Source organism: Manacus candei, unplaced genomic scaffold (assembly GCF_025592945.1).
Source record: "Manacus candei isolate 608988 ecotype Guabito, Panama unplaced genomic scaffold, ASM2559294v1 h1tg000050l, whole genome shotgun sequence".
Classification (NCBI taxonomy): Eukaryota; Metazoa; Chordata; class Aves; order Passeriformes; family Pipridae; genus Manacus; species Manacus candei.
In genome coordinates this window covers 20,215,799-20,237,564 of record NW_026138098.1, presented here as the reverse complement: position 1 = coordinate 20,237,564, position 21,766 = coordinate 20,215,799, and the positions used below count along the sequence as shown (strand labels likewise).

Sequence of the window (21,766 nt, the reverse complement as noted above, 5' to 3'; positions counted from 1 at the left end):
TTGAGATCTTCTGTCATTCGCCTGCTTCTCAATTCCATGCAGTGTTTGTATGTGTGTGTGTGTTTACATATATGCACATATACATTTGTATATATATTTATCTGTGTACACCTACCACGTACACAATTGGTTTATACTGTATAGTACCTAGGTGTAGGAAGTGTGAACAGGAAAGCTCTTGGCTCAGAGTAACTGCTCTATCTTGATCCTGTAATTTCTGGTGCGCTTTGCTTAATAACTGGTATATTCTCTAGACTTTTTTGCCATAAGTAGAAGAAACCTACTGCGTAGCACAAGACTTTAATATTTTTTCCTGAATCTTTATGGCATATTTAAGTCATGTTTTTCACTAGAGCTTATATCTACCCTTTATCTGCATGAGTTTAGTATAAACAAGTTTCTGATAAATCTCAATACTGAATTACATTGTCCCAAATGTGTCCTGGTATTCTCAGTGCAATACTGGCAGATCAGTGCAATGTGGGCAAACAGAATTAGTGTATCGAAAAAAAAAATTAATGAAAAACAGATTTTAAAAATGTTTAAGGGAGACTTTAAAATTGAAATTGAAACTGTGTTGTTTTGTAGTCTCTCACCCAGAAGCTTTTGCTAATGATAGACTAATTCTCAGAAAGGAAATGACATGTAATTAATGTGTTTTGAGAAAATCTTCTGATAATCAAAAGTAGTTTTTTTCCTACGCACAAGGACATCGCCATTTTAAAGCATGGTATTCACAGTCTATCTAGGGACATAGGTAACTTCTATTTCTATAAATGCCTTTCTAATTGTCTTAAGATGTTAAAACACTCACGGATATAGTTGTAACAGTTCTGGACACTGGACCAATGCAAAATTTTCTTTGGAAACTCCACATTTTGCGGAAATAAGAAGACAGTTATTGAAAGCTGTTTTTTAAAATTGTCATCTATATGAAGCTGCTCAGAGACTCAGAGTGTTAGATTAGCTCCAGACTGTGATTGTACCACAGGTAACGGATGTGCTGTTACAAAGAACTGACCCAGTTCTGTATGTGTATTTTTACAGTGGGAGAGAGAAAAATATGTGTTTAATTGTGAACTTAGTCCCTTCTTTGTGTTTGTGAGTTCTGTGAGCTGGAGTCACAAAAGTCACTGGAGTGATAAAGTTCACGCTACTCTCCATGGCAATAGGATCAGGCCCTTGTATACTCAATATTTCCTATTCCACTGCAATTTTCTTCCAGTTTGCTGTCCTGTTCTTGTCTAGGTTAAACTTACAAATTTTACGACCTGTGATATGATGGGCTCACTTCCTCACAGATGTGAGTTTTTGGGAGCCTGATACAAAGGTGAACGGTGGGAAGTTGGGTCTGAATTTTCAAAAGGGATGGGGAAAGACTAAATCATATGAAGCCAAAATGCTCTTGAGCCTTGGACACTACACACTCAAATACCATCGCAGTGGTGGGTCACAGCTGAGCCTCTTAAGTATAATAATACTTAGTTGCTACAAAACACTTGTCCTCAGAGTGTTTTGTAAGTGAAATCTAACTGACATCTGCTTCCACTTCCTTCTGAGAAAGATCAGTTTTCATTTCCAGGGTGGGGAAACTGAGATACAAAATTCCCAAAGCCCTGCAACAAACTGGTAGCAAAGGTGGGAACAAAATCTGGCACTCCGCCTTCTGCCTGGGACATCACAACCCAGACAGGAGGCATTGGGTCCAGCAAGCATAAGGCTGAGACTTCAGTGACTTTTGGATGCTGACACCCCTTGAGCTAGCTGTACATGTGTGTTGGTTCCATACATGTTATTCCTCCGAGGAGCCTACAGCTGTTCCTCTGGACTTCCATACCACCAGCTCCATTCCTTACAGGGATAGCTGGCTGTCCTTCCACAGCTGCCTTTGTAAGGTGTCTGAATGTCAAACTGTTATTATTTCAATACCTGACTGAGAGAGTAACAGAGACCTGGAGGTTTTTTAGGAGGGTGTATAATTAGCCGATCAGTATTATGTTACCCTGTTCATAACTTAATAACCATTTTAATACAGATGGCACACACAGGGATAATTTCCTAGGGTAGCCTAGCAGTATATTACAGAGACAGTGTGTCTGAGGGAATCTTTCTTAGCCAAGGTACATTCCACTAGCTAATTCTACCTGCTGTTTTCAAGATGATTTGGGATAATTCCATATCATTTGCAAAATATTAAAACCCATTTATATAGGATGCCAGATTTAGAAATACACAGTCTGAGTTATTAGACATATTTTGATAAATCTGCCATGAAAAGTGCAAGACAAAAAATACCACTGTGTTTTCCTTGCTATTTATTTTTTGCTTCCCTTGCTATAAATACACCATTCTTAAAAAAAAGGCTAAATTTTTTATTGATTAAAAGGGCCAGTATACTAACTTGTGCATTTTTATCTATGTAGACACAAAAAAAGCCTGCATGCATATTTACATATACCCTATATACATTTATTCGAGTGAGAAGAGCTGTACATTTGGGGCTGAGTCCAAAATTTCATGTATTTTTACTCTGTCAGGGAGGTATTTCGTGCCTATGTATGTACCCTCTACAAATATTCCTGTGTTACTCTTTCTAGAGGTTATATTTCTGTGGGCATAGTCAGGGTATCTGTGCATACATTACACTAAAACAGCATAATTACTTTTACTGTGTAGACGAGAGTGTTGTGTATTTCCAAAGTATGAAGATCTGCTGTATGTTGTGTTTGAACCTGCAGGCATGTGAACAGTTTGAGCGTTTTGACGTGTCTTAGTATTCGATTACATCTATTACCGTCCCTTTTCTCCTGCATCGATCCGGGTTTTTTGCCTGTCACATGGTTATTTTTGTCACCTCAAACCTGAGACCAAATCTGAGTCCCTCCACCAACAAAATTCGCACCCTAGCAGCCGGGGGAGGAGGTGGGGTGGGAAATCGTTCGCTAGTGCGGAATCGATCCTGCTGCCGAACCTCCTGCGAGGGCAGGGATCAAACCAAGACGGGGCCACAGGGAGCGCGGGGAGCAGCGCTCCCCGGCCGGGGAAAGGATCGCCCGGCAAGTTTAGCCGTTCCCTCGAGCTAGCGATGGGGAGTGAACCGGAGGAGTGGGTGCAAGGGAATCCTTCCCCCCGCGCTCAGCGGCTCGCAGCTGTGAGCCCGGCTTGGCAGTAGATAACGGCAGCCTTTCGACTCACAGCTCTAACACCCTGGAAAGGCCGGCGATCACCTACACCCCGAGAGAGGCATTGGAGAGACACGGGAAAACCCGGCTCCGCCGCCCGTGTCCCCGCCAGCCCGAACAGCCCCCAAAGCTTGCGGCACCGCCAGGCTGCTCGGCGGGAACTCAGCTGCTCCCGCAGCAGCGCCGGCTGCCCCGGCCCCCGCCTGCCCCCCAGGCCGGGCGGCGGGCACAAGCTGCGGCCCTGCGGCGGGCACTGCGAGCCCCGGCACAGAGCCGCGGGCAGCCAGGGTCGGCTCCGCTGCCGGGACTGGGCTCGGGGGTCACGGCGGGGCTGGGGAGCGCCCATTCGACCATGCCCGGGGTCCCGCTGCGGGCGAGGGACTGGAGTAGGTTGGACCTACCCTGACCGAGGAAGGATTGGGCCGTCCGCGCTGCTGAAAGGGATTTTATGGGGCCGTAAAGATGCGACTGGGCCGCGAGCTGCGGGGTTGCTCTTACCTGTTTATGGAGGAGACGCTGGGGACCGTGTCGTTGTCGCAGATGCCCTCGGCCAGTAGCCTGTCTCGGATCTCCCAGGCGAACATTGTCGGGTTTTGTCTCTTGTACTCGGCGATTTTATCCACTACTTTGGGGGTGGCTACTTTGGGTTTGGAGCCGCCGATCACGCCGGGCTTGATGCTCCCCGTCTCGTAATACCTGCACAAAGGAGGGTCAGCGACCTGTCGTACCGGGAAGGGCCCCGCCATCCCCGAACACTCGGTGCCCGGCTGCCCCTCGGAGCGCCCCGCGGGCCCCTGCCCCGTGCCCCGCCTCGGCTTCGGCCCGCGGGTGCGCGGCGTCGGGCCGCGACCGCTCGGGCGCTGCATGGCGCGGCTCCGCCAGGCACCAGGCCGCCTGGAGCTGGGGCTGACGCAGTCCCTTCGCCTCTCCGGGGCTCGCTCCCGCTCTTCTTTTTTTTCTTTCTTTTTCTTCTTTCTTTTTTTTTTTTTTTTTTTTTTTTTTGGTCCCTTTTTATGTGTGCGAGAAGCGAGGGGCGCTGCCTCCTCCTTCTACCGCTTTACGCGCACAGACTTCTTTCAGGCCCGGGGATCGGGAAATAAAGCAGAAACCCTTTCCTCGGTGCGGCCGTCCGGAGGGGAACCCGCCGAGCGCGGGACCGGGCGGGCGAGGAGGGGGCGCGGGGAGCGGGCACTGCCGGGCTCGCACCCCTCCGCCCTGACTGTCCCGGCCGGCGCCTCCCGACTCGGGACTCTGATGCGGGAGCGCGGTTTATCCCCGCATAGGAGTCCCTCGAAAGCGGGTACTCGTACAGGGCAGCTCCAGCCTCGCTCCCCGCCGGCCACCAGCTCTGCTGGCGGCAGCGTCTGTGGCCTGGCCTTGCCAAGGCACGGCAGAGCACACACCGCACGCACCCGCGGCTGGGGCTCTGCCGCCTGCTGACACCGCTCCGCATCCGAGCGGCCGGACCAGGGCGCCGGGTCCCCCCGACTAGCCCCCTGGGGATATTTGACACCACATTTGGCGGCGATCGGTTACCGCGGGCATTTATTTATTTATTTGCCCCGTTGTTTGTTTATTTACCCGTGTATTTGGTAAGGCTGCTCACGGATTGTTGTGATTTTTTTAGGATTTTTTTGGTTGCTGTTGGGGGCTGCTTTTTTTTTTTTTTTTGTCGTCCTTTCGTTTCCTTCTCCCATTCCTTTTCTTTCCCGCCCTCCTGCCCAACCCTCGCAAATTATTTTGTCTTCCCAGGAATTTTCAAACACCGCCGGTGGGGGAAAGGGGAGGAGGGGAGAAACACGTCCTTGCCAGCTGGAGGAGGGGGCCCTGCTCAGCCGCGGGTTCCCACTGCGTGAAGGTGCCGAGGCCGCTCGGGGTCGTGGAGGGGAGAGCCCGGTGCGGCGGGAAGGGCGGAAGGTCACACCGGAACGGGGAAGGGATGCAACGTCGCAATCCCAGGGGAGGGGAAGAAGCTGCCTCTTTCCTTACCTGCCCAGGATCTTGCTGACACAACCGTGGCTGACCCGCAGCTGCCTGGAAATGTCACAGGGTCGCACCCCCTGGTGAGCCAGCTCCACTATCCTTTGTCTCACCACGTCAGGTAGGGGCCTGCCGTTCACAAACACCCCCCCGAGCTGGTTCACACCCCCGTGCCCTGCTGGGGAAAGAGAAATAAAAAAAAACACAACAACCCACGCACACCAGAAACACACCGTTAGTCGTGGATTCTTCACCACCCGTACTGCAAAATCTCCAGTCATTATAGATGGATGGAGGTGATGACGGGGGGGGGTCGAGAATGGGGAACAAGACGCTGGGGAGAGAGGGAAGATGATAAAAAGGGAGAAAGAGAAAGAGAGGAAAAAACAGGGAGAATGAGAGGAAAAAGAAAGAAAGAAAGAGAGAGAGAGAAAGAAAAAGAAAGAAAGATAGAGGAAAAAAGAACTAAGAAAGGAAGAAAGATAACCGAAGAGGAAAAGAGAAAGGAGGAAAGATGGAAAGGAATGAGAAGGCTGAGTGAATTTTCCCGAGTCGGAGGGGGACTGTCCTCCAGCTTCCCGTACGCCGCCTCCCGTCTCTGGGCCGGAGAGCCGCTCTCCCTCCTGCGATCCCGACCGGGATGCCGGAGCAGTGGCTTCTCAGGGCCATTGTGGTGGGCCGAAGACGGAGACAGTGCCCGCGCCCGCTCCTCTCCCAGAGCTGGGCAGCGATGCACTCCCAAACTCCGGAGCTCGACCTCTTAGCGGCTCCGAGCGGACTCTGCCGCAGTCCCCCTTGTCTTTACTCCTGGGCTTTTTTCTCTCATTTTCTTTCCAGGATTTTCTATCACATTGTCAATTACAGTTCCTCGCGAACTCCGCCCTCCCTCACCCCGCGGCATGTCCCCCATGCAAGCCGTCCTCTCCCGTTATTTTGGGCTGCGAGTTGAAGGGATTCAGAAAGAAAAAGAGAAAGGGAAAGAAATGGAGAGAGAGGGAGGGGGAGAGAAAGAAAATATTTTTGGTCCCGCGGCCGGTGTTCCTTTATAGACAGACCCTCTCTCTCATCTGCTTTCGATCTTTACAGGAAAAATTCTCCAGTAAAAAAAAAATAAATCTGTCAGACTTGCACTGGTCCGTATTTTTTCCCACCACACAAATCTAGTTCAGGGAGAATTATAAATGCTCCGTTTTCTTCTGTTCCCCCCTTTACGGGCAAAAATCCGCCCTCTCTCAGATAGGACTGTTAGGATGGCTTTTTTCCGATCTATCTTTCTCCATTTCGAGAAATAACTTGGAGAAAAAAAATAAGCATGCACCTGCTAACCGTAGGCACGAGAAACGGATTGACAGGGATAAAGGGAAATATCTCCTTTTAGGACGCAGCGAGACAGTTGGTTGTGAATCATACGACTAGGTTAGAGCTGGGAGCAGTTCGTCTTTGCCCGGGCGTGGGGAGATACCCACTCGCAGGCGGTACAGCTTCGCTGGCGCTGCTACCTCAGTGTCTCTATCTCTGGAATATCCAACTGATATAGCTGTGGAGTGCACACTGTATTAAAGGTTTCCTTTCACACAACCCTAACCTCCTGTATCTTCCTCGCCAAGAGATCTTAGTTCGTTTTGTAGTTTGCTGAAAAATGATCTGTTTGTATTTTCACTGAGGTTTTTTTCTCCCTTGCTTCTGACACTGACTTATTGGCTCTGAACTTAGTGGAAACTCTCATTGCCCTGCGATCGATCCAAGTCCTTTCGCACAAATAGAGTTTTTTCCATCTCCCCCACCCCTTCAGTAACACCTTCATACATCCCCTCCCAGCTGCATCGGCCGGGCGCCGACAGGCTTCCTCGTCGTTCCTCGGTGAACCGGGGTTATTTGTTGCGTTCTTTTGTTAGTTTTTTTTTTAAACATATTTAGAGTTTTAGAGAGGATGGGGGATATTTGTCTTCCGTCACTAAAACCTGCAGGTATATGTTGCTCTGTGCTTCCTTCATTTGTTCAGAACCCCTTCTGCACATGTTGCCTCTAAAGTTACAAGACAGCAATTTCTCCGGCAACTCCATGATAAATAATTCAAAGCACCTATTATAACTCGCATTACAAAGTATTAAAAGGCAACTGATGCAAAAAGATTAAAAATTAATAATTCAAATTATTGCAGTCTGGATATTTTTCACGCGAGTTTGTTTTGCTCTGCCCTATGGTTTTCTAAGGTTCTTTCTATCAGAGCAGTCAGATATTTACATGTATTTATCTGCATATAAGTGCCGGCGTCTGTATATGCACATACCGAGCCGTGCCGCTGCCGTACCGATCCTGTGTTGCTGTCTGTGTGTCAGGAGCCTGCGCCCGCATCTGTTTTAATTGCTTACTAATATCCAGGTCTGTAGCTCTAGAAATACACTTTAGGAAACGAATCGGATGTTGATTTTTTTTTTTTTTCCTAATCGGAAGCCAAAAATTGTTCATGAGTCTCACTGAAGTTTCTAAAAAATCAGCGACAGCAAAATACCTCTTTCATCTGCTTATATGTTCCGGATCATACTGGAGGCGGTATTACTGCAATTGCATCTTAAAGCAGGTCGCACCGCTGAAAACTAAAAATAATGCCTAATGCGCGGACTGTTTGCTGTTAAAGGTCTTCGGAAATTAAACTCCACATTTTAAGCAATTTATCCTGGAAATCAGTTATTTGGAAACAGAAAGACAGTTACCTACATCCACGTTTGGGGATCTAATAGTGGGTTTATATTTCTTAACCTCCCTTCTCACGGCAAAATAGGGATTTTTTTTTTAAAACTTCAAGTATTTCTATTTTATATCTTTTCGATTTGTATTTTATGCAGCAGGCAGGGCGTGTCCTCAAAAGTTTCAGTGTCAAAAGTTACAAATTGCTCTTAATTATTCATTTCCTGACTCAACGTGCTCTCGATCTCGGCTTTCTATTTGTATTTTTTCTTCTTTAATTTAAATCGCGGAATTATTTTCCCTCCTGAAATGAGGAGGGAATGATGAAATTAAAGTCACTGGAAATTCCTGTTACGGTCCCTGGTAAAGGAAGCTTTTCGCTTTCCTTCGTCCTCGTCTTACAGAAAGGTTTTTTAAATTGAAAATATATCATGAATGCACTTTAGTCTGTGCCAGGAATGCATTTAAAATGCACACCGGCGGTCTGGTAAATAAACCAGGGGGGATCGTGACTTCTTGGGAGCCTCCAAAACCACTCCATCTCCTAGCCATAAAATTGTCCTGTTTTTCTTGCAGTCCAACCTTTTGCCAAACCAAAACGAATCACGGAACAGTCACCGACCAACTCGCCATTAATTTGAAATTGGCATCTCCCCTCTCTGCCACTGAAATCCGAAATCAAAGCAAACAGCATCAGGTCGCGGGGGAATCTGGGGGGTTAAAGCCAAGCGGGGTTGCGGGGAGCCCCGGCCCGGCGGGGCACGGACAGGGAAAGGGTCCGTCCCAGGGGCTGACACGAGTCAGAATAAACTCGTGTTGTTTGAGGGGCGATGGGGAAAGTGTCTTTGCAGAGGACAGTTCTGTTTCGGAGGGGTGCTTTCTTTCGCACACACACGGCTCGTAGCACAGGCACAGCCGCACACAGCCCCTGCCCCCGGACTGGGGGTCCTGGCCCCCGCCCCACTGCCGGCACGGAGGTCTGCTGCCTCCGGCTCCGGGGATGCCCGGCATCCTCGCTCTGCTGCTCGGGCCGGCGATATCCGTCCTGCCTTCTGAACGCCTCTCTAAGCCCGGTATCAGCCAGGGTGAAAGGATGGACCTGGAGGAGGGTCAGGTGAGGAAGGATGGTTGGGGAAAGAAGAATGGAGGGATGAGAAGGAGGGAGAGCAGCGGAAGGAGCCGGGCTCCAGTACTCACGGTGCATTGCTGAGAAGGGGTCTGCTTTGCAGTGCATATCCATGGGGAGGCAAAGGAAGGGGAAGAAATCGGCTGAAGCCGCCGTGTCGCCTCTAAAACTCAACTTCAAGACTTAGGGGAGAAAAAAAAAACCAAAACAAACGAAAACAAAACAAAACAAAAAAGCACACAAGGAGAGGAAAGGAGGGGAGCGGCGGGGTGCGCTGGGCCCCCTGCCCGGCGGAGCGGGCAGCGAAGTACTTTCCGGGGGGCGGGAGGGCTGCGCCGGCCTTGGGGGGCCGGGACGGCGGGGCTGGCGGAGTCAGCAGAGTCCGTGGGAGCGAGGGACTGGCGGCGCCGGGGGGCAGGTGGGTGTCATGGCTGGGAGGGCTCAGAGCATCCCCGGCGGCGGGGAGGGGGTGCTGGAGCAAGGTGCGGCCGGCGGCCAGGCGGCAGAAGGCGCAGAGGACGCGGCTCTCCCTCCTCCTCCTCCTCCTCCCGCGGTCCGGGGCTAGTTCATTTAAGTTCAAAGCGGAGTAGCAATCCCCGGGAAAGCGGCGAGCGGCGGGCGGGCGCGACCCCTCCTCTCGGCCGGGCGGCGGATCCGGCGCCGGCGGACTTTCGCCCGAGGTGGGAAGTGCTTGCGAGGAGCCGGGACCGGAGACTGGAGCCTCCGCTCCCGGTGTGTGTCTCTCTAAAAGCCGCAGCGCCCTCAGCCCCCCGCCCGCCTCCCCGGAGATGGATGACTTGTCAGACAAAGGCAATAGATTCCGACACTCTCTGATTCGCCAGCGCGCCGAGCCGAGCGCGGCCAGGAGAGGAGAGGAGAGGGGAGAGGAGAGGAGAGAGAGGAGGGCCGGGCCGGCGGCGCTCGGCGCGGGGGGGGCCGCTGCCTGCGGGACCCGGCGCGGGGGAGCCCCGGCTGCGCGCTCCGGAGCGCCCCGGGCCGTGCGTGTGCGGGGCGGCGGCGCCCCTGCCCGGCCCGCGGGAAAGGACGTGAGCCCCGCTTTGTTGTCAGTTGCGGCTCAGGATCCTTAACTCCCTTATTTAACACACGCACACACGCCTTGGTAGTTTCATCTCCCTTCTTACGCCCCGCTCTTTTTTACCGGAGACTTTACTCGGTGTAAAGCGGGACGGAGGGGGGGGGGGGGGATTCGATACACATCAAGGCTTCCCTGGTGTGCGGCTTAGTGTGGGAGACGGACGGGGAGAGAAAGGGAGAAAGGAGATGAGGAAGAGAGAGGAAGGAAAAGGAAAAGGAGAGAGACAGCGAGAGGAGAGAGAGATCAAGAGAGAAAGCTATAAAGAAGAAAAAGAAAGAAAAATAAATAGAAGCTAGACAGACCTAGAGAAAGAGAGAATGAGACAGAGAGAGAACGGAAGAGGAAGGGAGCTTCTTGCACCTCTTTACAGCAAGAGGTCGGGCCCGTTTCAGTAATTCCAAAGTTTCCTCTCACACGCATTTGGGGAAATAACAGCAAATCCAACTCCAACTTCACACTTTCCACATCTTTTCCACATCCACATCTCTTTTGCTTTTCCTTTCTCTCTCTCTCTCTTTTTTTTTTTTTTTTTTTTTTTTTTTTTTTTTTTTTAGTGCTAGAGTGGGATTTTAAAATTATTTCACAAAAGTAGATATGGCTTTGATCTAGTAGAGCAACACAGAGCAAGTAAGAAACGCCTTCTTAGGGTAATAACCAGGGGTGAAAAGACACGGCAGAAATTGCTGTGAGATCAGTTTTCAGACTTGTGAGTTTATCGTCACCTGAAATGTACTTCCTTCTCTTTTCCTCCTTCATCCTTCCCCATCCCTCTGCTTACCTGTCACAAAACAGCCCCTTTTTTTTCTAACCACTCTAAGTAAAGAATCTCTGAGAGATCTTTATGAAATATTTTCCACTGTCTCATAAATCATTTTGGCACTTCAGCTGATGTTTTATCTTTCTCTCTCCCCTCTCTCTTTCCCTTGTGTGCAAAAAAAAAAAAAAAAAAAGATGATTTGGAAAATACAAATTTTGTTGTTACACCACCGGGGTTACATGTGAAGTGAGTCCCCGGGGCTGCGGGGCTGCGCTGCGGACAGGCGCGGCGGGCACGGCTGAGGCGGCCTTGCCCGCCCCTGCACAGGGCGAATTTTCCGCAGGAGTGGGGGCTCTCTGCTGCCCGCTGAGGAGTGGTGGTCGTTGTCGCCCGGCTGGCGAAGGCAAAGGAACCGCTCCGCCCCGCCCGGGGAACTCCCCCCGCACGCCAAGTTGAGAGCGGCCGCAGCTCCCCGTGAGCGGCCCCGCCGCCGGGCCGGGGATGCCCCTCTCACTGCCGACCTGCCCCGGCTCTGCCCCGCTGGCCGCCGCTCGCCCACCCGCGCCGGGCCCGCGGCGCCCCCCGCTCTCCCGCCGGGTCCCTTCTCAGCGCTCCCGCCCCGGGCCCTGGGCACGGGCACGGCGGGGCCGCCCCGCGCGGGGGCGGAGGGGCGGCCGGGCTCAGGTGCGGCCGGCGGCGCTCCCCGCCATGGCCCGTAGATGGCGCCCTCCGGTCGCCTGGCGGCGCGGGGAAGGGGCGGCGGCGGTCGCGATCCCGCCGGGATCCCGGCCCGGCCCAGCCCGGCACCTGCCGGCGGGACAGCGCTGGTATCGAGTCCCCCCGGCAGCAGACACTCTTGTTCGCAGCGGGGCCGGGCGCCCGCTGATCGCCGGTGCCGGTAACCCCTCCCGCCACCCGGCGCCTTCCGCGTTGTCCGTGGCTGGAAACAGCTCCGTAACAACTCTACCCCTCCGAACGGTCTTCCAGCAGCCACCCCCGCCCTTCCTCCCTTCCGCCCCAGGCAGCCCCGATCGCCCCGCGCCCTTCGGGCCGTGCTCAGGCACACAGCCGAGCCCGAAGGCAGTGGGAGGTGAGGACGGGCGTCCCCGGCAGTGCTGCGTGGAAAGTAACTCCCTGCGCTGTCACTAACACTTGGGGAGTTCATGGACCCTCTCTCAGAGATGCTCTGAGCCTTTGTAACTGCTGATTGCATGGTGAGGAGATTACAGCTTGGTGATGGGCCGGGAAAGCCAGAGAACCTCAAATTTCCTCCGGATAATGTATTTTGCCATAGTTTCCTCGCTGTTTTCCCATATCACTGAGGAGAGAGGCAGGAAGAATAGACTCGAGAAATACACACGATGAGTGCTCTGTGAGATGAAGCCTGAGTCTCACGGCATATAGGCAAGCCCTGTAAACGAGACCTGAGCTTGGTAGAATAAGACTGCTTTCTAAGGAGAGGGAATGAAAGGGATGGAGCAGGAAAGGAAGGGATGGGAAAAGTAGAAAGGAAAAGGCTCCCAGCTCGCTGTCGCCTTCCCCCACCACACATACCACAATATCACCTGGTGCCCCTTCCCACACCAGACTTCCTGGAAGTATTGCTTTGCCAACATTTAAATCCACCGAACAATTTCTGTCTGCCCAAATTAAAAATCCCGGCGTGTCTCCGCGCCCCTGGGCACTGCCGTGTGCCCTGCGGGACCGGGTGAGACCAAGACCAAGGGCCTCTTCCCACTTCCGCGGTTTCGCACACATCTCCCAAACCTATTTCCACTTCACCAGGCCTGGGTGCTTATTTCCCTGTCCCACTTTAAATGAATTTTCTTTTCTCTTTTCTTTTCTTTTCTTTTCTTTTCTTTTCTTTTCTTTTCTTTTCTTTTCTTTTCTTTTCTTTTCTTTTCTTTTCTTTTCTTTTCTTTTCTTTTCTTTTCTTTTCTTTTCTTTTCTTTTCTTTTCTTTTCTTTTCTTTTCTTTTCTTTTCTTTTCTTTTCTTTCTCTTTTTTTCTTCTTTTCTCTTTCTCCCCCGCTTTTATTTCTTTTTCTCAAAGAGGATCTGAGGATCTCCTCCTTCTTCTCTAGCTCAGCCCCCCCCCCCCCCCCCCCCAAGCTAGAAACATTTACACTTCAAAAGAGACGGCCGCCTCTCTGCGGAAATTTCAAGAAAAATAAACTTTTTGGGGAAGTTACAGTGATAGCCATCTTTCGATCTGCTTCATTAGCCGGCTTTCTCCAGCTGGTCAAGTCGAAATCTTGTCCATTGATCCTGTTTCCCACCCTGGGCCCCAATACACATAACCGCGAGGGCCCTGTCAGCTCCCTTCCGAAGTCCTCTGAGTTCTCCCGTGCTGCTTTGGTTTCGTCAACTTGCCGCCTCACCTTGTCCCGGGGAACGGGGTTATACAGACGCTGCTCTCGGGAACTGCCTCCCCTGTTCTGCTGCCCGCCCGGGAAGGGCGCTGCGCCCAGGAACAATAGGGGTCGAGTGGCGGGGGGAGCCCCTCGGAGGGGTCAGGCCTGGAGCAAACGGTTGTGCCTGCGATAGCCGTTGGCTCCAGAGCCAGGACTTGAACCTACGTTGGTTCCCAGTTTTCTACGGGTCTGTAGACAATTACATTGGAAACCAGTTAAACGCGACCTATGGCCATAGGACGGGTGCTGCAGGAGCAGAAGTTTTGCATTGGTACGACATGGACGTGCTAAGTCCTTGGCTCCGCACCCTGCCTGTCTTCTTCCCCTTGCCAAGTGCTCGAACGCTTACAACCTAAATGTTGGTAGTTTGGAGGTCGTTTAGCTCAGCCCTTAATATTCCCCCCATTATATTTACGAAATCACGGGATAAATCTATGCTGATCTTCTATATGTATTTTTCTGACACATATGATTCTACATCAAGTAATTTAATCTCTTATGAGAAAGTCAGTGGCGAAATCCCTGGTTGGGAAAAGATAAATAGGAAAAATATGATTAAAAAACCCCACAGAGATGTGGGCATTTAAGGAAAGAGTCGGTGTGTGTGTGTCAGAGGATCTTCAAGGAAGAGGGCGCTTTGATAAAACCTTCTCGGACGACTTTTGGGGTGCTTTGTTTGAAGACAGGATGATTTCTGGCCTAAGATTTCCTGCTGCCTCTCGCCAACGAGCACCCAGGGGAAAGGGGTGCCCACACCTTAGCTACAGTGGTGTTGTGATCTGATTTTTCCAGTGGGGAGAGGAAGATGGGGCAGGGCAGAGGGGCCAGGCAGCAGCGTGGAGATATGGAAACAGGATCGAAGCTGTCTGGGAGGATTTCCTCGTGTCGCTTAGGGCCGCGCAGGGCCGGGCAGGGCGAGGAGAGGCAGAGGGGGTCCTGCCGACCCTCCCCGCCCCCCCAGCCGCTCTGCCCAGGAGACCCGAGATTGCTCTTGGTGGCCGAGTTTAACACATAAGCATAAAGTTAGATTTTAAACGAACAATTAATAAGAAAGAGAGCTCGAAAGGAATAAAAGCCCCCGTCCTTCCCCTCCTCCTATGTCTCCAAGCCCCTCTTCCCCTCTCCCTCTCTCTCCCCCTCTAAGCACCTCTGGTCACGTTGGAGGATGAGTTTTTGGAGAGCTTCTGGTACAATATGGAGCACCACGGGCTGCAATTTCACACTCCACAGCACATTCCCCCTAAAGCTACTTTCTTTTTTTCCCGTCTAAGACCCCCTCATGTCTCCCCCTCTCTCTTTCTCTCGCTCTTTTGTGAGCCATGGGTGGGTTGCATGTCTGGGGGACGCCGGGGCCGCGAGGAGGCCGGCGGCCGGGCCCTGCCAGCGGGGCGGGTGCGTGTGTGCGCCGGGGGGGCCGCGCTCCCCCCTCGCCCTGCCTGCTGCTGGCTTTTCCCTTCTCTGCATTTGTTTGCCCTGAATGGTAATAGCCCACGTGTGCTGCTCTTTATTCAGTCACCGACACTTTAACCTCTCCTCTTTACAAGAGAGCGTTTGCCACAAAAACGAGACAAGCCGAAGACCTTTTGCTGCCTCATTGAGGAAAAAAAAAAAAAGAAATAAAAAGGAAAAAAAAAAAAAAAGAAAGAAAGAAGTGGGGGGGAAGCGAACAATGTGAAGAGACACTTCTGCAACAAAGCCGCCTCTTAGCGCACCAGGGCGGCCGGAGCGGGGCGAGTCTCCAAGCCTCCCGGGCCACAGACATATGGGGACGGGTTTCGGCACAGGCCACCCCAGCCTGCCCCCTCCCGCCCTAAGCAAGCAGGCAGAGAGCGCGCACACGGCTCCCGGCGCTGGGTTGGGGCCTCGGTCTATCCCTGCCCCAGAACTTCGCACCCAGCCCCGGGTTGGAGGAGCCCTCGGTGCAGGCAGGGTCCCCAGACCTGGCTCCTGTCGAGGCGACCTCCACGGGCCGGCATCGCCGGATCGCCACAAAAGCTTTGTCACCGATCTTTCCTTTTGTCTGGCCCTCCGTCCCAGAGCCCCTCGGGTCCTCTGCCTGCTCATTTCTTTGCCCCGGAGCGGCAGAGCGGGGTTGAGGGCAAGAGAGTTCTGTGCTGCTCCTCTGCCTCAAAAAGGGAATGGCCCACATGTGAACTCTTCTGCCTCTCTCATGATGGGAGGCTGAGGCGCTGGTGAAGCCCAGCTATCTCTTCCTTCCTGGGGTAGAAGCGTGGGAGCCCCACTCTGCTGCTTTCTTACTCCCCCCCTGCCCCCCGCCGGAGATGTCTTTTTTTTTTTTTTTTTTTTGTCCTCCTCTAATTTCTCCATAAAACTCCCCATGAGTGAATTAGACGCTTATTAAAGTCTCCTTTTAATCAGCAGTAGTGGGAGATCCTCCCTCCCTCCCTCTTTCTGCCCGTCCAAGGTTAGTTTGCCTCAGGGCGATTTGCAAATGTTAGGATTTACAGTTATCACACGCAAAAACATTTATATAACCCCTAACTATAATACACCCATAAAAACGGGGAGGCAGCGAAAACTGCTGCGGATCAGCGAAAAACCCTATGGCTTGCCTATTAAAGTCCCCGGAAAGGGTAATTCCAGCAGTCAGAGGGGCCAAAGTGTGGTAATGACTGCCTGGGATTCACATCTCCAAAAATGATCGCACAAAGAGACCTGCCGGGAAGAGGGGCGGTCGCTTCGCTCCGCTCCCTTCGCAGGGCCGGTGGGGGAAGTTTGGGAGCAGACTTCTCCGCACATGCATTAGGAAGTGATAGATATGCCCCGAGACTTTACTTCTTTCATTCTTTCCTTCTTTCTCTCCTTTTCTCTTGCCCCTTCCTTCCTTCCTTCTTTCCTCCCTTCCTCCCTTCCCTCTCCCTTCTCTCTCCCTTCACTCTCCCCCTCTTTCTTCCCATCTCTCTCTTCTTTTCCTTCCTAGCCAAGCTGAGCCCGGACAATTTCTATACATACACAAATCCACCTCCCCAGAGAAAGTTGCCCAGGTCGCGTTTCTGGCAGCCCTTCCCAAGCCCCGTTGTGAGCCCTGCCTCTGCTCCCCGCTCCCCTCCACCACGGGCGGCTCTCCGGTCCGATGGGATGCGCCGGGAGCTGGGTCGGGGAAGGCAGGCTCGTTTCCACCGCTAAACAAAGGCTGGAAACGCAGCAACAAAGGACCTGGCGCGGCCCCTCCGCCCGGTGCGAGAGCCGCAGGTGAGGGCTGGGGCTTGCCCGGCCGGGCGCGGGGGGTCCTGCTTGCGGAGCAGTGCTTAAATCGGCGCGGGGCGAAGGCGCGGGTCTGCAGGGCTTCAGGAGAAACTGGTCGTAAGTTGGGTGGGGAAACTCTCTCCACCCCATCTCCCCTCTTTCTGAGAAAGCCATGAAAACGGGCGAATTCAGTTCTCTCTCCTCTCGTCCCTTTCGCAAAGAGGGTCTCGCTTATTCCCTTCCTCCGGCTAGGAGCCATCAAAGCCCAAGTTCGGCGCCTAATTAAAAAGAGTGGCAGGAAGACTCATTCCTCTTTAATATCAGCTGTTAATGGCCTTGGAGTATACTGCCTCTGAGGAGGAAGACACAGAGGGAGAGGCAAGGGGATGGAGTATGCGGGGAAACGGAGGGGCTGAAAGAAGTGGGGTGTCTCTAAGCGTGGTGGAGAAATAAAAGGAGAGATTAAAGGAAAGGGAGAATTTTAACTTATAAAAAGAAGGTGGAGGGGGCAGGGAAGGACTGAACTGTGAGCCGACATCAAATCCCTCCAGCTTCTCTGGCTATCTCAGCCGGGCAGCTCGGGAGGGATGCGGAGTCAGAAGGCAACTGTACGGGCGCGGGGGAGTGGCGCGCAGAGAGGAGAGAGGACGAGCGGATCCGGGATGGAGGGATGGACGGAGGGAGGGAGTATTTCCGAGCCCGGAGCGCTGTTCCCGGGTGCCTGCCTTGCCTTCTTTCTCGGACCCCGGTCTTTTCCCTCCTTCCTCTCCTCTCTGAGGTTTGCAAACCAAACGTCACCAATCAATACGAACCCCGGCTCTGTGGGTGCGTGTGTGGGTGTGTGTGCGCGTGTGACCGTGTTTGTTGATCCTGACCTGCTGGACTTCAAAAATCTGCCTCTTCCGACTCCCTCCCAGCCTGTAAGTTCAGAATTACAACCTTCTACATCTATGCAAACTTTTATTTATTGGAGAATTCCTTTCTCTTGGAGAAAGAGAAATTGTCACCATGTGATCAGCTAATTTCTGACACACGGGGCTTTACCCCTCCCCCAGCATGGGGAAAAAATATCTCCCCTGGATCTCTTTGAACTGTGCACAATCCATAACTTTGGCAATGTATATATAGTGTTATTTCTGCGAGGCAGTTTTCCAGGGTTAGGGGAAGTGGTTGCATTCTGCTAAATGGATCCTTTGTGGTGAGTGCAGATTTATGCCCAGTTTTGATTTATAATTAAATTAGCTTCTAATTTGCAATATGTGTGTCTGTGTTTAAAACGTATCTAATCTGTGAAATTGAGGACGGGGGCACTTTAAATGAAAATCTACCTTTCGCCTCAAGGGTTTCTTTATGAAGGGATAGCCGGGAGGGCAGCGTGCAGCAGGAAAGTGAGGCTGTAATTTCCATTAGGAGATGTCAATCAATCCCTCTTTTCAATACATCAATTAATAAATCCGATTGGTGCTGGAGGCTGCTCCCCCCGGGCACTGTTTCTGGCCGGATGGGGAAGTGTGAGGGGAAGGCGAACTTTGGCAGGGAAGTCCCCGCAGGCAGAGCCCGACCCGACCCGCCCCCTCCCCTTCTCCCCCGCTCCGACCCTGCGCGGGGCTCCGGGACCAGCTCCATCCTTGGCGCGGCGCTGGGGGCGGCAGGCGAAGCCGGCGGGACTCTCCCTGTCGGCTCTTGGGATCTGGCAGAGCTAAATTAACACAACTTGGTGAGATACGGTCGATTTTTTTCGACCCAACGGTGGGGGCGTGCACACGCGGTTAGATCCGGGCCCGGGACCCCCCGTCTTAGTTGATTTATATTTAGGCTTCACTTACTTAAACGACCCTCCCCTCACCGTCCCGCCCCACGCAGCTCTAACCCGGGCAATAACATCATCGGTTTGATTGGTTATTTTCCAACAGAACCACAGCACCTAGCTTTAATTTTTCACAATTAAAAGGAGGCCGGAATGGTGGGGAACTCCCTCCTCCAGCCTGACAGTTCGCCCTAGCTCTCCCTGCTGTTATCGTGCGCTCCGCACCTACAAATTATCGGGGAAATGGGGGGAAAAGGGTATATTTTTTTTTTACGGGCAAATGCAGTAATGCTGTGGTTTCTCCATAACTTAGCAATTACACAGATTCTCCTTTATTTTCAAGTGGCGCTGGTAGTTCAGCAGAACATCACCGTGATGGGCAGGCGGGTGGAAGCCCGAGGACACCCCGGCACCGGGTTGCCCGGTGCCCACATGAGGAAGGCTGTCCCGACGGGGACAGGACAGGTGTGTGGAAGTGGGACGGCGCCGGGACAGGGCGGCACCCAGGTCTTCCGGTTGGGTCTCTGCCCTTAAAGCTTCACAGTGAGGAACACCCGACAAACAAAACTAATTCAATGTGTCGCCTCTCCCTGACAGCACACACACGGTATTTTATAGAAATCCGGCTACAGAAAGGGCTGACTTTCCTGAACCCACGACCGATGTAAAAAAGACGTTTAGAGGGAGGGAGACCATTCTCAAACTACTCCGTAGTCATTGTCATCATCAAGCCTGTCTATTTGATTTAAAAACACCATGATAAGGAGCACGCTCTCACTGAACGCTGTCTCCTCAGCTTTCTTTTTCCCCCCTCCCAACCACACAGCTTTGTACTATCAGATTTGCGGGCTGCCGTTGTCGGTTTGAGTTGCTTGGCACAAGCATCGTTTTGTGTGTCTCCAGCGAGAGGGGTAACGCTGGGTGAACAGAGGGCTGCGAGCAGGAGCACAGGGACTGCGGGGCTGAACTTCGGGAAGGAACGAAGTAAAAAGAAGAGAGAGAGAATGAGAGAGAGTCTCCCAGGCAGCTTGATCCCATTAGCTCCGTCCTTGGGTTGCATATTTATACGGTCTAGGAGGTGAACAGATGGACTATCAATTTAATTCCATCTTCAACACCATCAGAGATTGATTTTCTACTCGCTTTTAATTTTGCCATAATTAATTAGATCATTACAACTGTTTTCTATTGATCTCCCTATTTAAACCTCAGATGCAAAGGGACTTCGGCAGATCCTTTAAAAGCACAGGAGGGAAAAGGAACAGAGGGGGTTGCAAACTTTCTGAAGGTTTTTTTTTCTAGTTTTAACTTAGAACATTTTCGGTGCAGAATAGCGAAAAAACGTCTCTGTGGCCTTTCCTTTTAGGAGGCCTTTTTCGTTGCCTTTATATTTTTCCTTTGCGTTTTGGTGAATCTTTGTCATATTTATATATAGTATACAGCATATGTAATGGATTTAATTGATTCGATTACGAAAACATAAGCTTGCACGTGTATATGCGCCTATATATTCACATACAACGTGTTTAATATTGAGATTTACAGAGATGGTGCACACACATTTATAAATGGGGAATCTATCGACAGACGAGATGTGGCTTTTTGAAGGGCAAATATTTTTATTTGCCTCCCGTACGTGTTTGTCTGTGTCCCTGAATTCCTCTTTAAATGGGAGGTATTGCACCGTGCGACTCCACCAGAAATGACAAAGGAAAACCGGCGCTGCCAGCTCCGGTTCCCAACCTCGGTTCCCAGCGCCCGCCGCAGCCTTTCTTTCCAAGCCTCCCCTGCAGCAAACGATTAGCAGCCGGGGCAACAGCACGGCTCTGTGCTGGCAGTCGGTGACGTTTGCATTTTGAACCACTATGTCGTTTTTTTCCCAAAATCCCTAAATTAAGAGCTCTGTTTATATACGTAATTTGAGGGAACCAAACCGCGTAATTATGCTTTTACCGCGAGCGGCAGCGCCGAGGAAAACCTCTCCTCTCCGGCGGGGTTTGTTTGAAGCTTTGTTTGCAAATCATAAAATTGCTGACTGGGAGCATGGGGCGATCCGGAGACCCATCCGCCGGCGGGGCAGGTTTGGGGGGCGCAGAGCCAGCCCCTCGCTAGGGGGGGACGAGATGCCAGCCCCCGCCCGCCGCAGCCCCTCGCCTCGGCCCCGCAGAGCCCGGCGAGGCGCTGGGCTGCCGGAGGGGCCCGAGGCGGGGACAGCGTAGCTCCAGAGCCACCACAGCGAACAAAGTTTCATGAGATGGGGAGGGAGTTGGTGGGGGAAGAGTTTAGGCAATGCCCCGAACTTTCTGCCGGCGGGAGGGAGCTCCAAGATTGAGGCAAATAGACAAAAGCCGGTGGTGGGGTCTGGCCCGGCCGGCGGGGGCGCCTGGAGGGCGGCGAGGCGGGGGGAGCCGGGGCTCGGCCGGCTCTCCCTCGCGTCTGGGGGCTCCCCTGCGGGTCCTTGCGAAGCTCCCACGGTGGGAACCCAGCCTTTCGAGGTGGTCTGGAGCGGGCACCCATAAGGAAAGGGGACATTTAGCAGGTGAGATAGCAAGTGTTAGAGGGGAATCTGGCGAGGCCAGGAGGGTGTGTGTGGAGGAGAGCAGAGGCAGGCTGCCTCCTGCCAAAGGAGGGAGTTGGGGGTAACGGTCTCATCCCTCCCTGCTGAATATTCAGCGCCCCCCCGCCTTACCTGCTCTCCCTGAGCTCTGAGCCATGGCTCCTCTGCCTAATGGCCCGTCTCCCCGGGACGGCTGCAAGCCAGTAGGTCTGCCGCGGCCTTTTCTTCGCTTCTCTCCTCCCCGCTTGGGTGTCTTGCTTTCCCCCGCTGACTTTCGAGATCTAGGCGCAACCACCCAAAACTAAACGGTTTAGATAACAACACACACACACCAGAGCACCACCACCACCACCAAAAAAAAAAAAAAATAGCCAGCCACAGAGAAAGAAACGCCGCTCTACTGAGCCGGGACAAGCTAAAAGGAGGGGAAAATAAATAACAATCAAAGCAAGTGCAGCGCTGCTGCTTATAAAAGTGGAGAGGGACTCACCTGCTCCAGTCTAGCAGGGCTATGCAGCTAGGGAGGAAAGGGGCTGGGGGATTCTTGCGGGGATCCTGCAGGGGGGGGGCAACGCCTGGACTTTGAATCTGCTTCCCCTTGCCCCCCTTCCGCAAACGGGCTACCTGTAGGGAAGTCTTGTTGCAACAGCAGATTAATTTGTTGTCTTATTACCATAAAAATGTGCTCGGAGAGGGGCTGGCAAGGGAGAGGGGGACGCGGGACAGAGGAGGAACTTCCTCCAAGTTGAAAAGGGAGGCGGTGGGCTCAGGCTAAGGGGGAGCGCGTCGGGGACGGGGCGGGGGGGTTAGTGGCGCAGCCCACTCGGGAATGACAGCGGTCATCTCGGGGGCCCAGGCAGACTCCAGATGGGGTGGCGGGGAACGGGGGTTCCGCCGTTTACTTTGGAGGGGACGGAAGGCAAACCTGTGAAGTCTACCTCTGTGAGCACCTAG

The 21,766-nt window shown here is 52.6% G+C and overlaps 1 protein-coding gene across 12 annotated transcripts in view; it reads right to left on the bottom strand.

Moving 5' to 3' along the window:
• The window catches only part of PAX2 (paired box 2), a 99,580-nt gene extending 78,077 nt beyond the window's left edge, over positions 1-21,503 (bottom strand). For 5 of the 12 annotated variants that reach the window (XM_051800131.1, XM_051800130.1, XM_051800137.1 and 2 more), the window contains exons 1-5: positions 21,486-21,503; positions 21,303-21,367; positions 20,945-21,093; positions 5,172-5,340; positions 3,681-3,878 (exon numbers count right to left, since the gene is read on the bottom strand). In XM_051800131.1, coding sequence (XP_051656091.1) covers positions 3,681-3,878; positions 5,172-5,340; positions 20,945-21,093; positions 21,303-21,367; positions 21,486-21,488 — 584 coding nt within the window. In that variant the 5' untranslated portion in view covers positions 21,489-21,503. Of the gene's footprint in view, positions 1-3,680; positions 3,879-5,171; positions 5,341-9,047; positions 9,827-20,944; positions 21,094-21,302; positions 21,368-21,485 lie in introns of those variants that run through there. The other 7 variants (XM_051800132.1, XM_051800138.1, XM_051800133.1 and 4 more) reach the window with 6 other exon arrangements.
• Between the last annotated feature and the right edge of the window lie 263 nt (positions 21,504-21,766).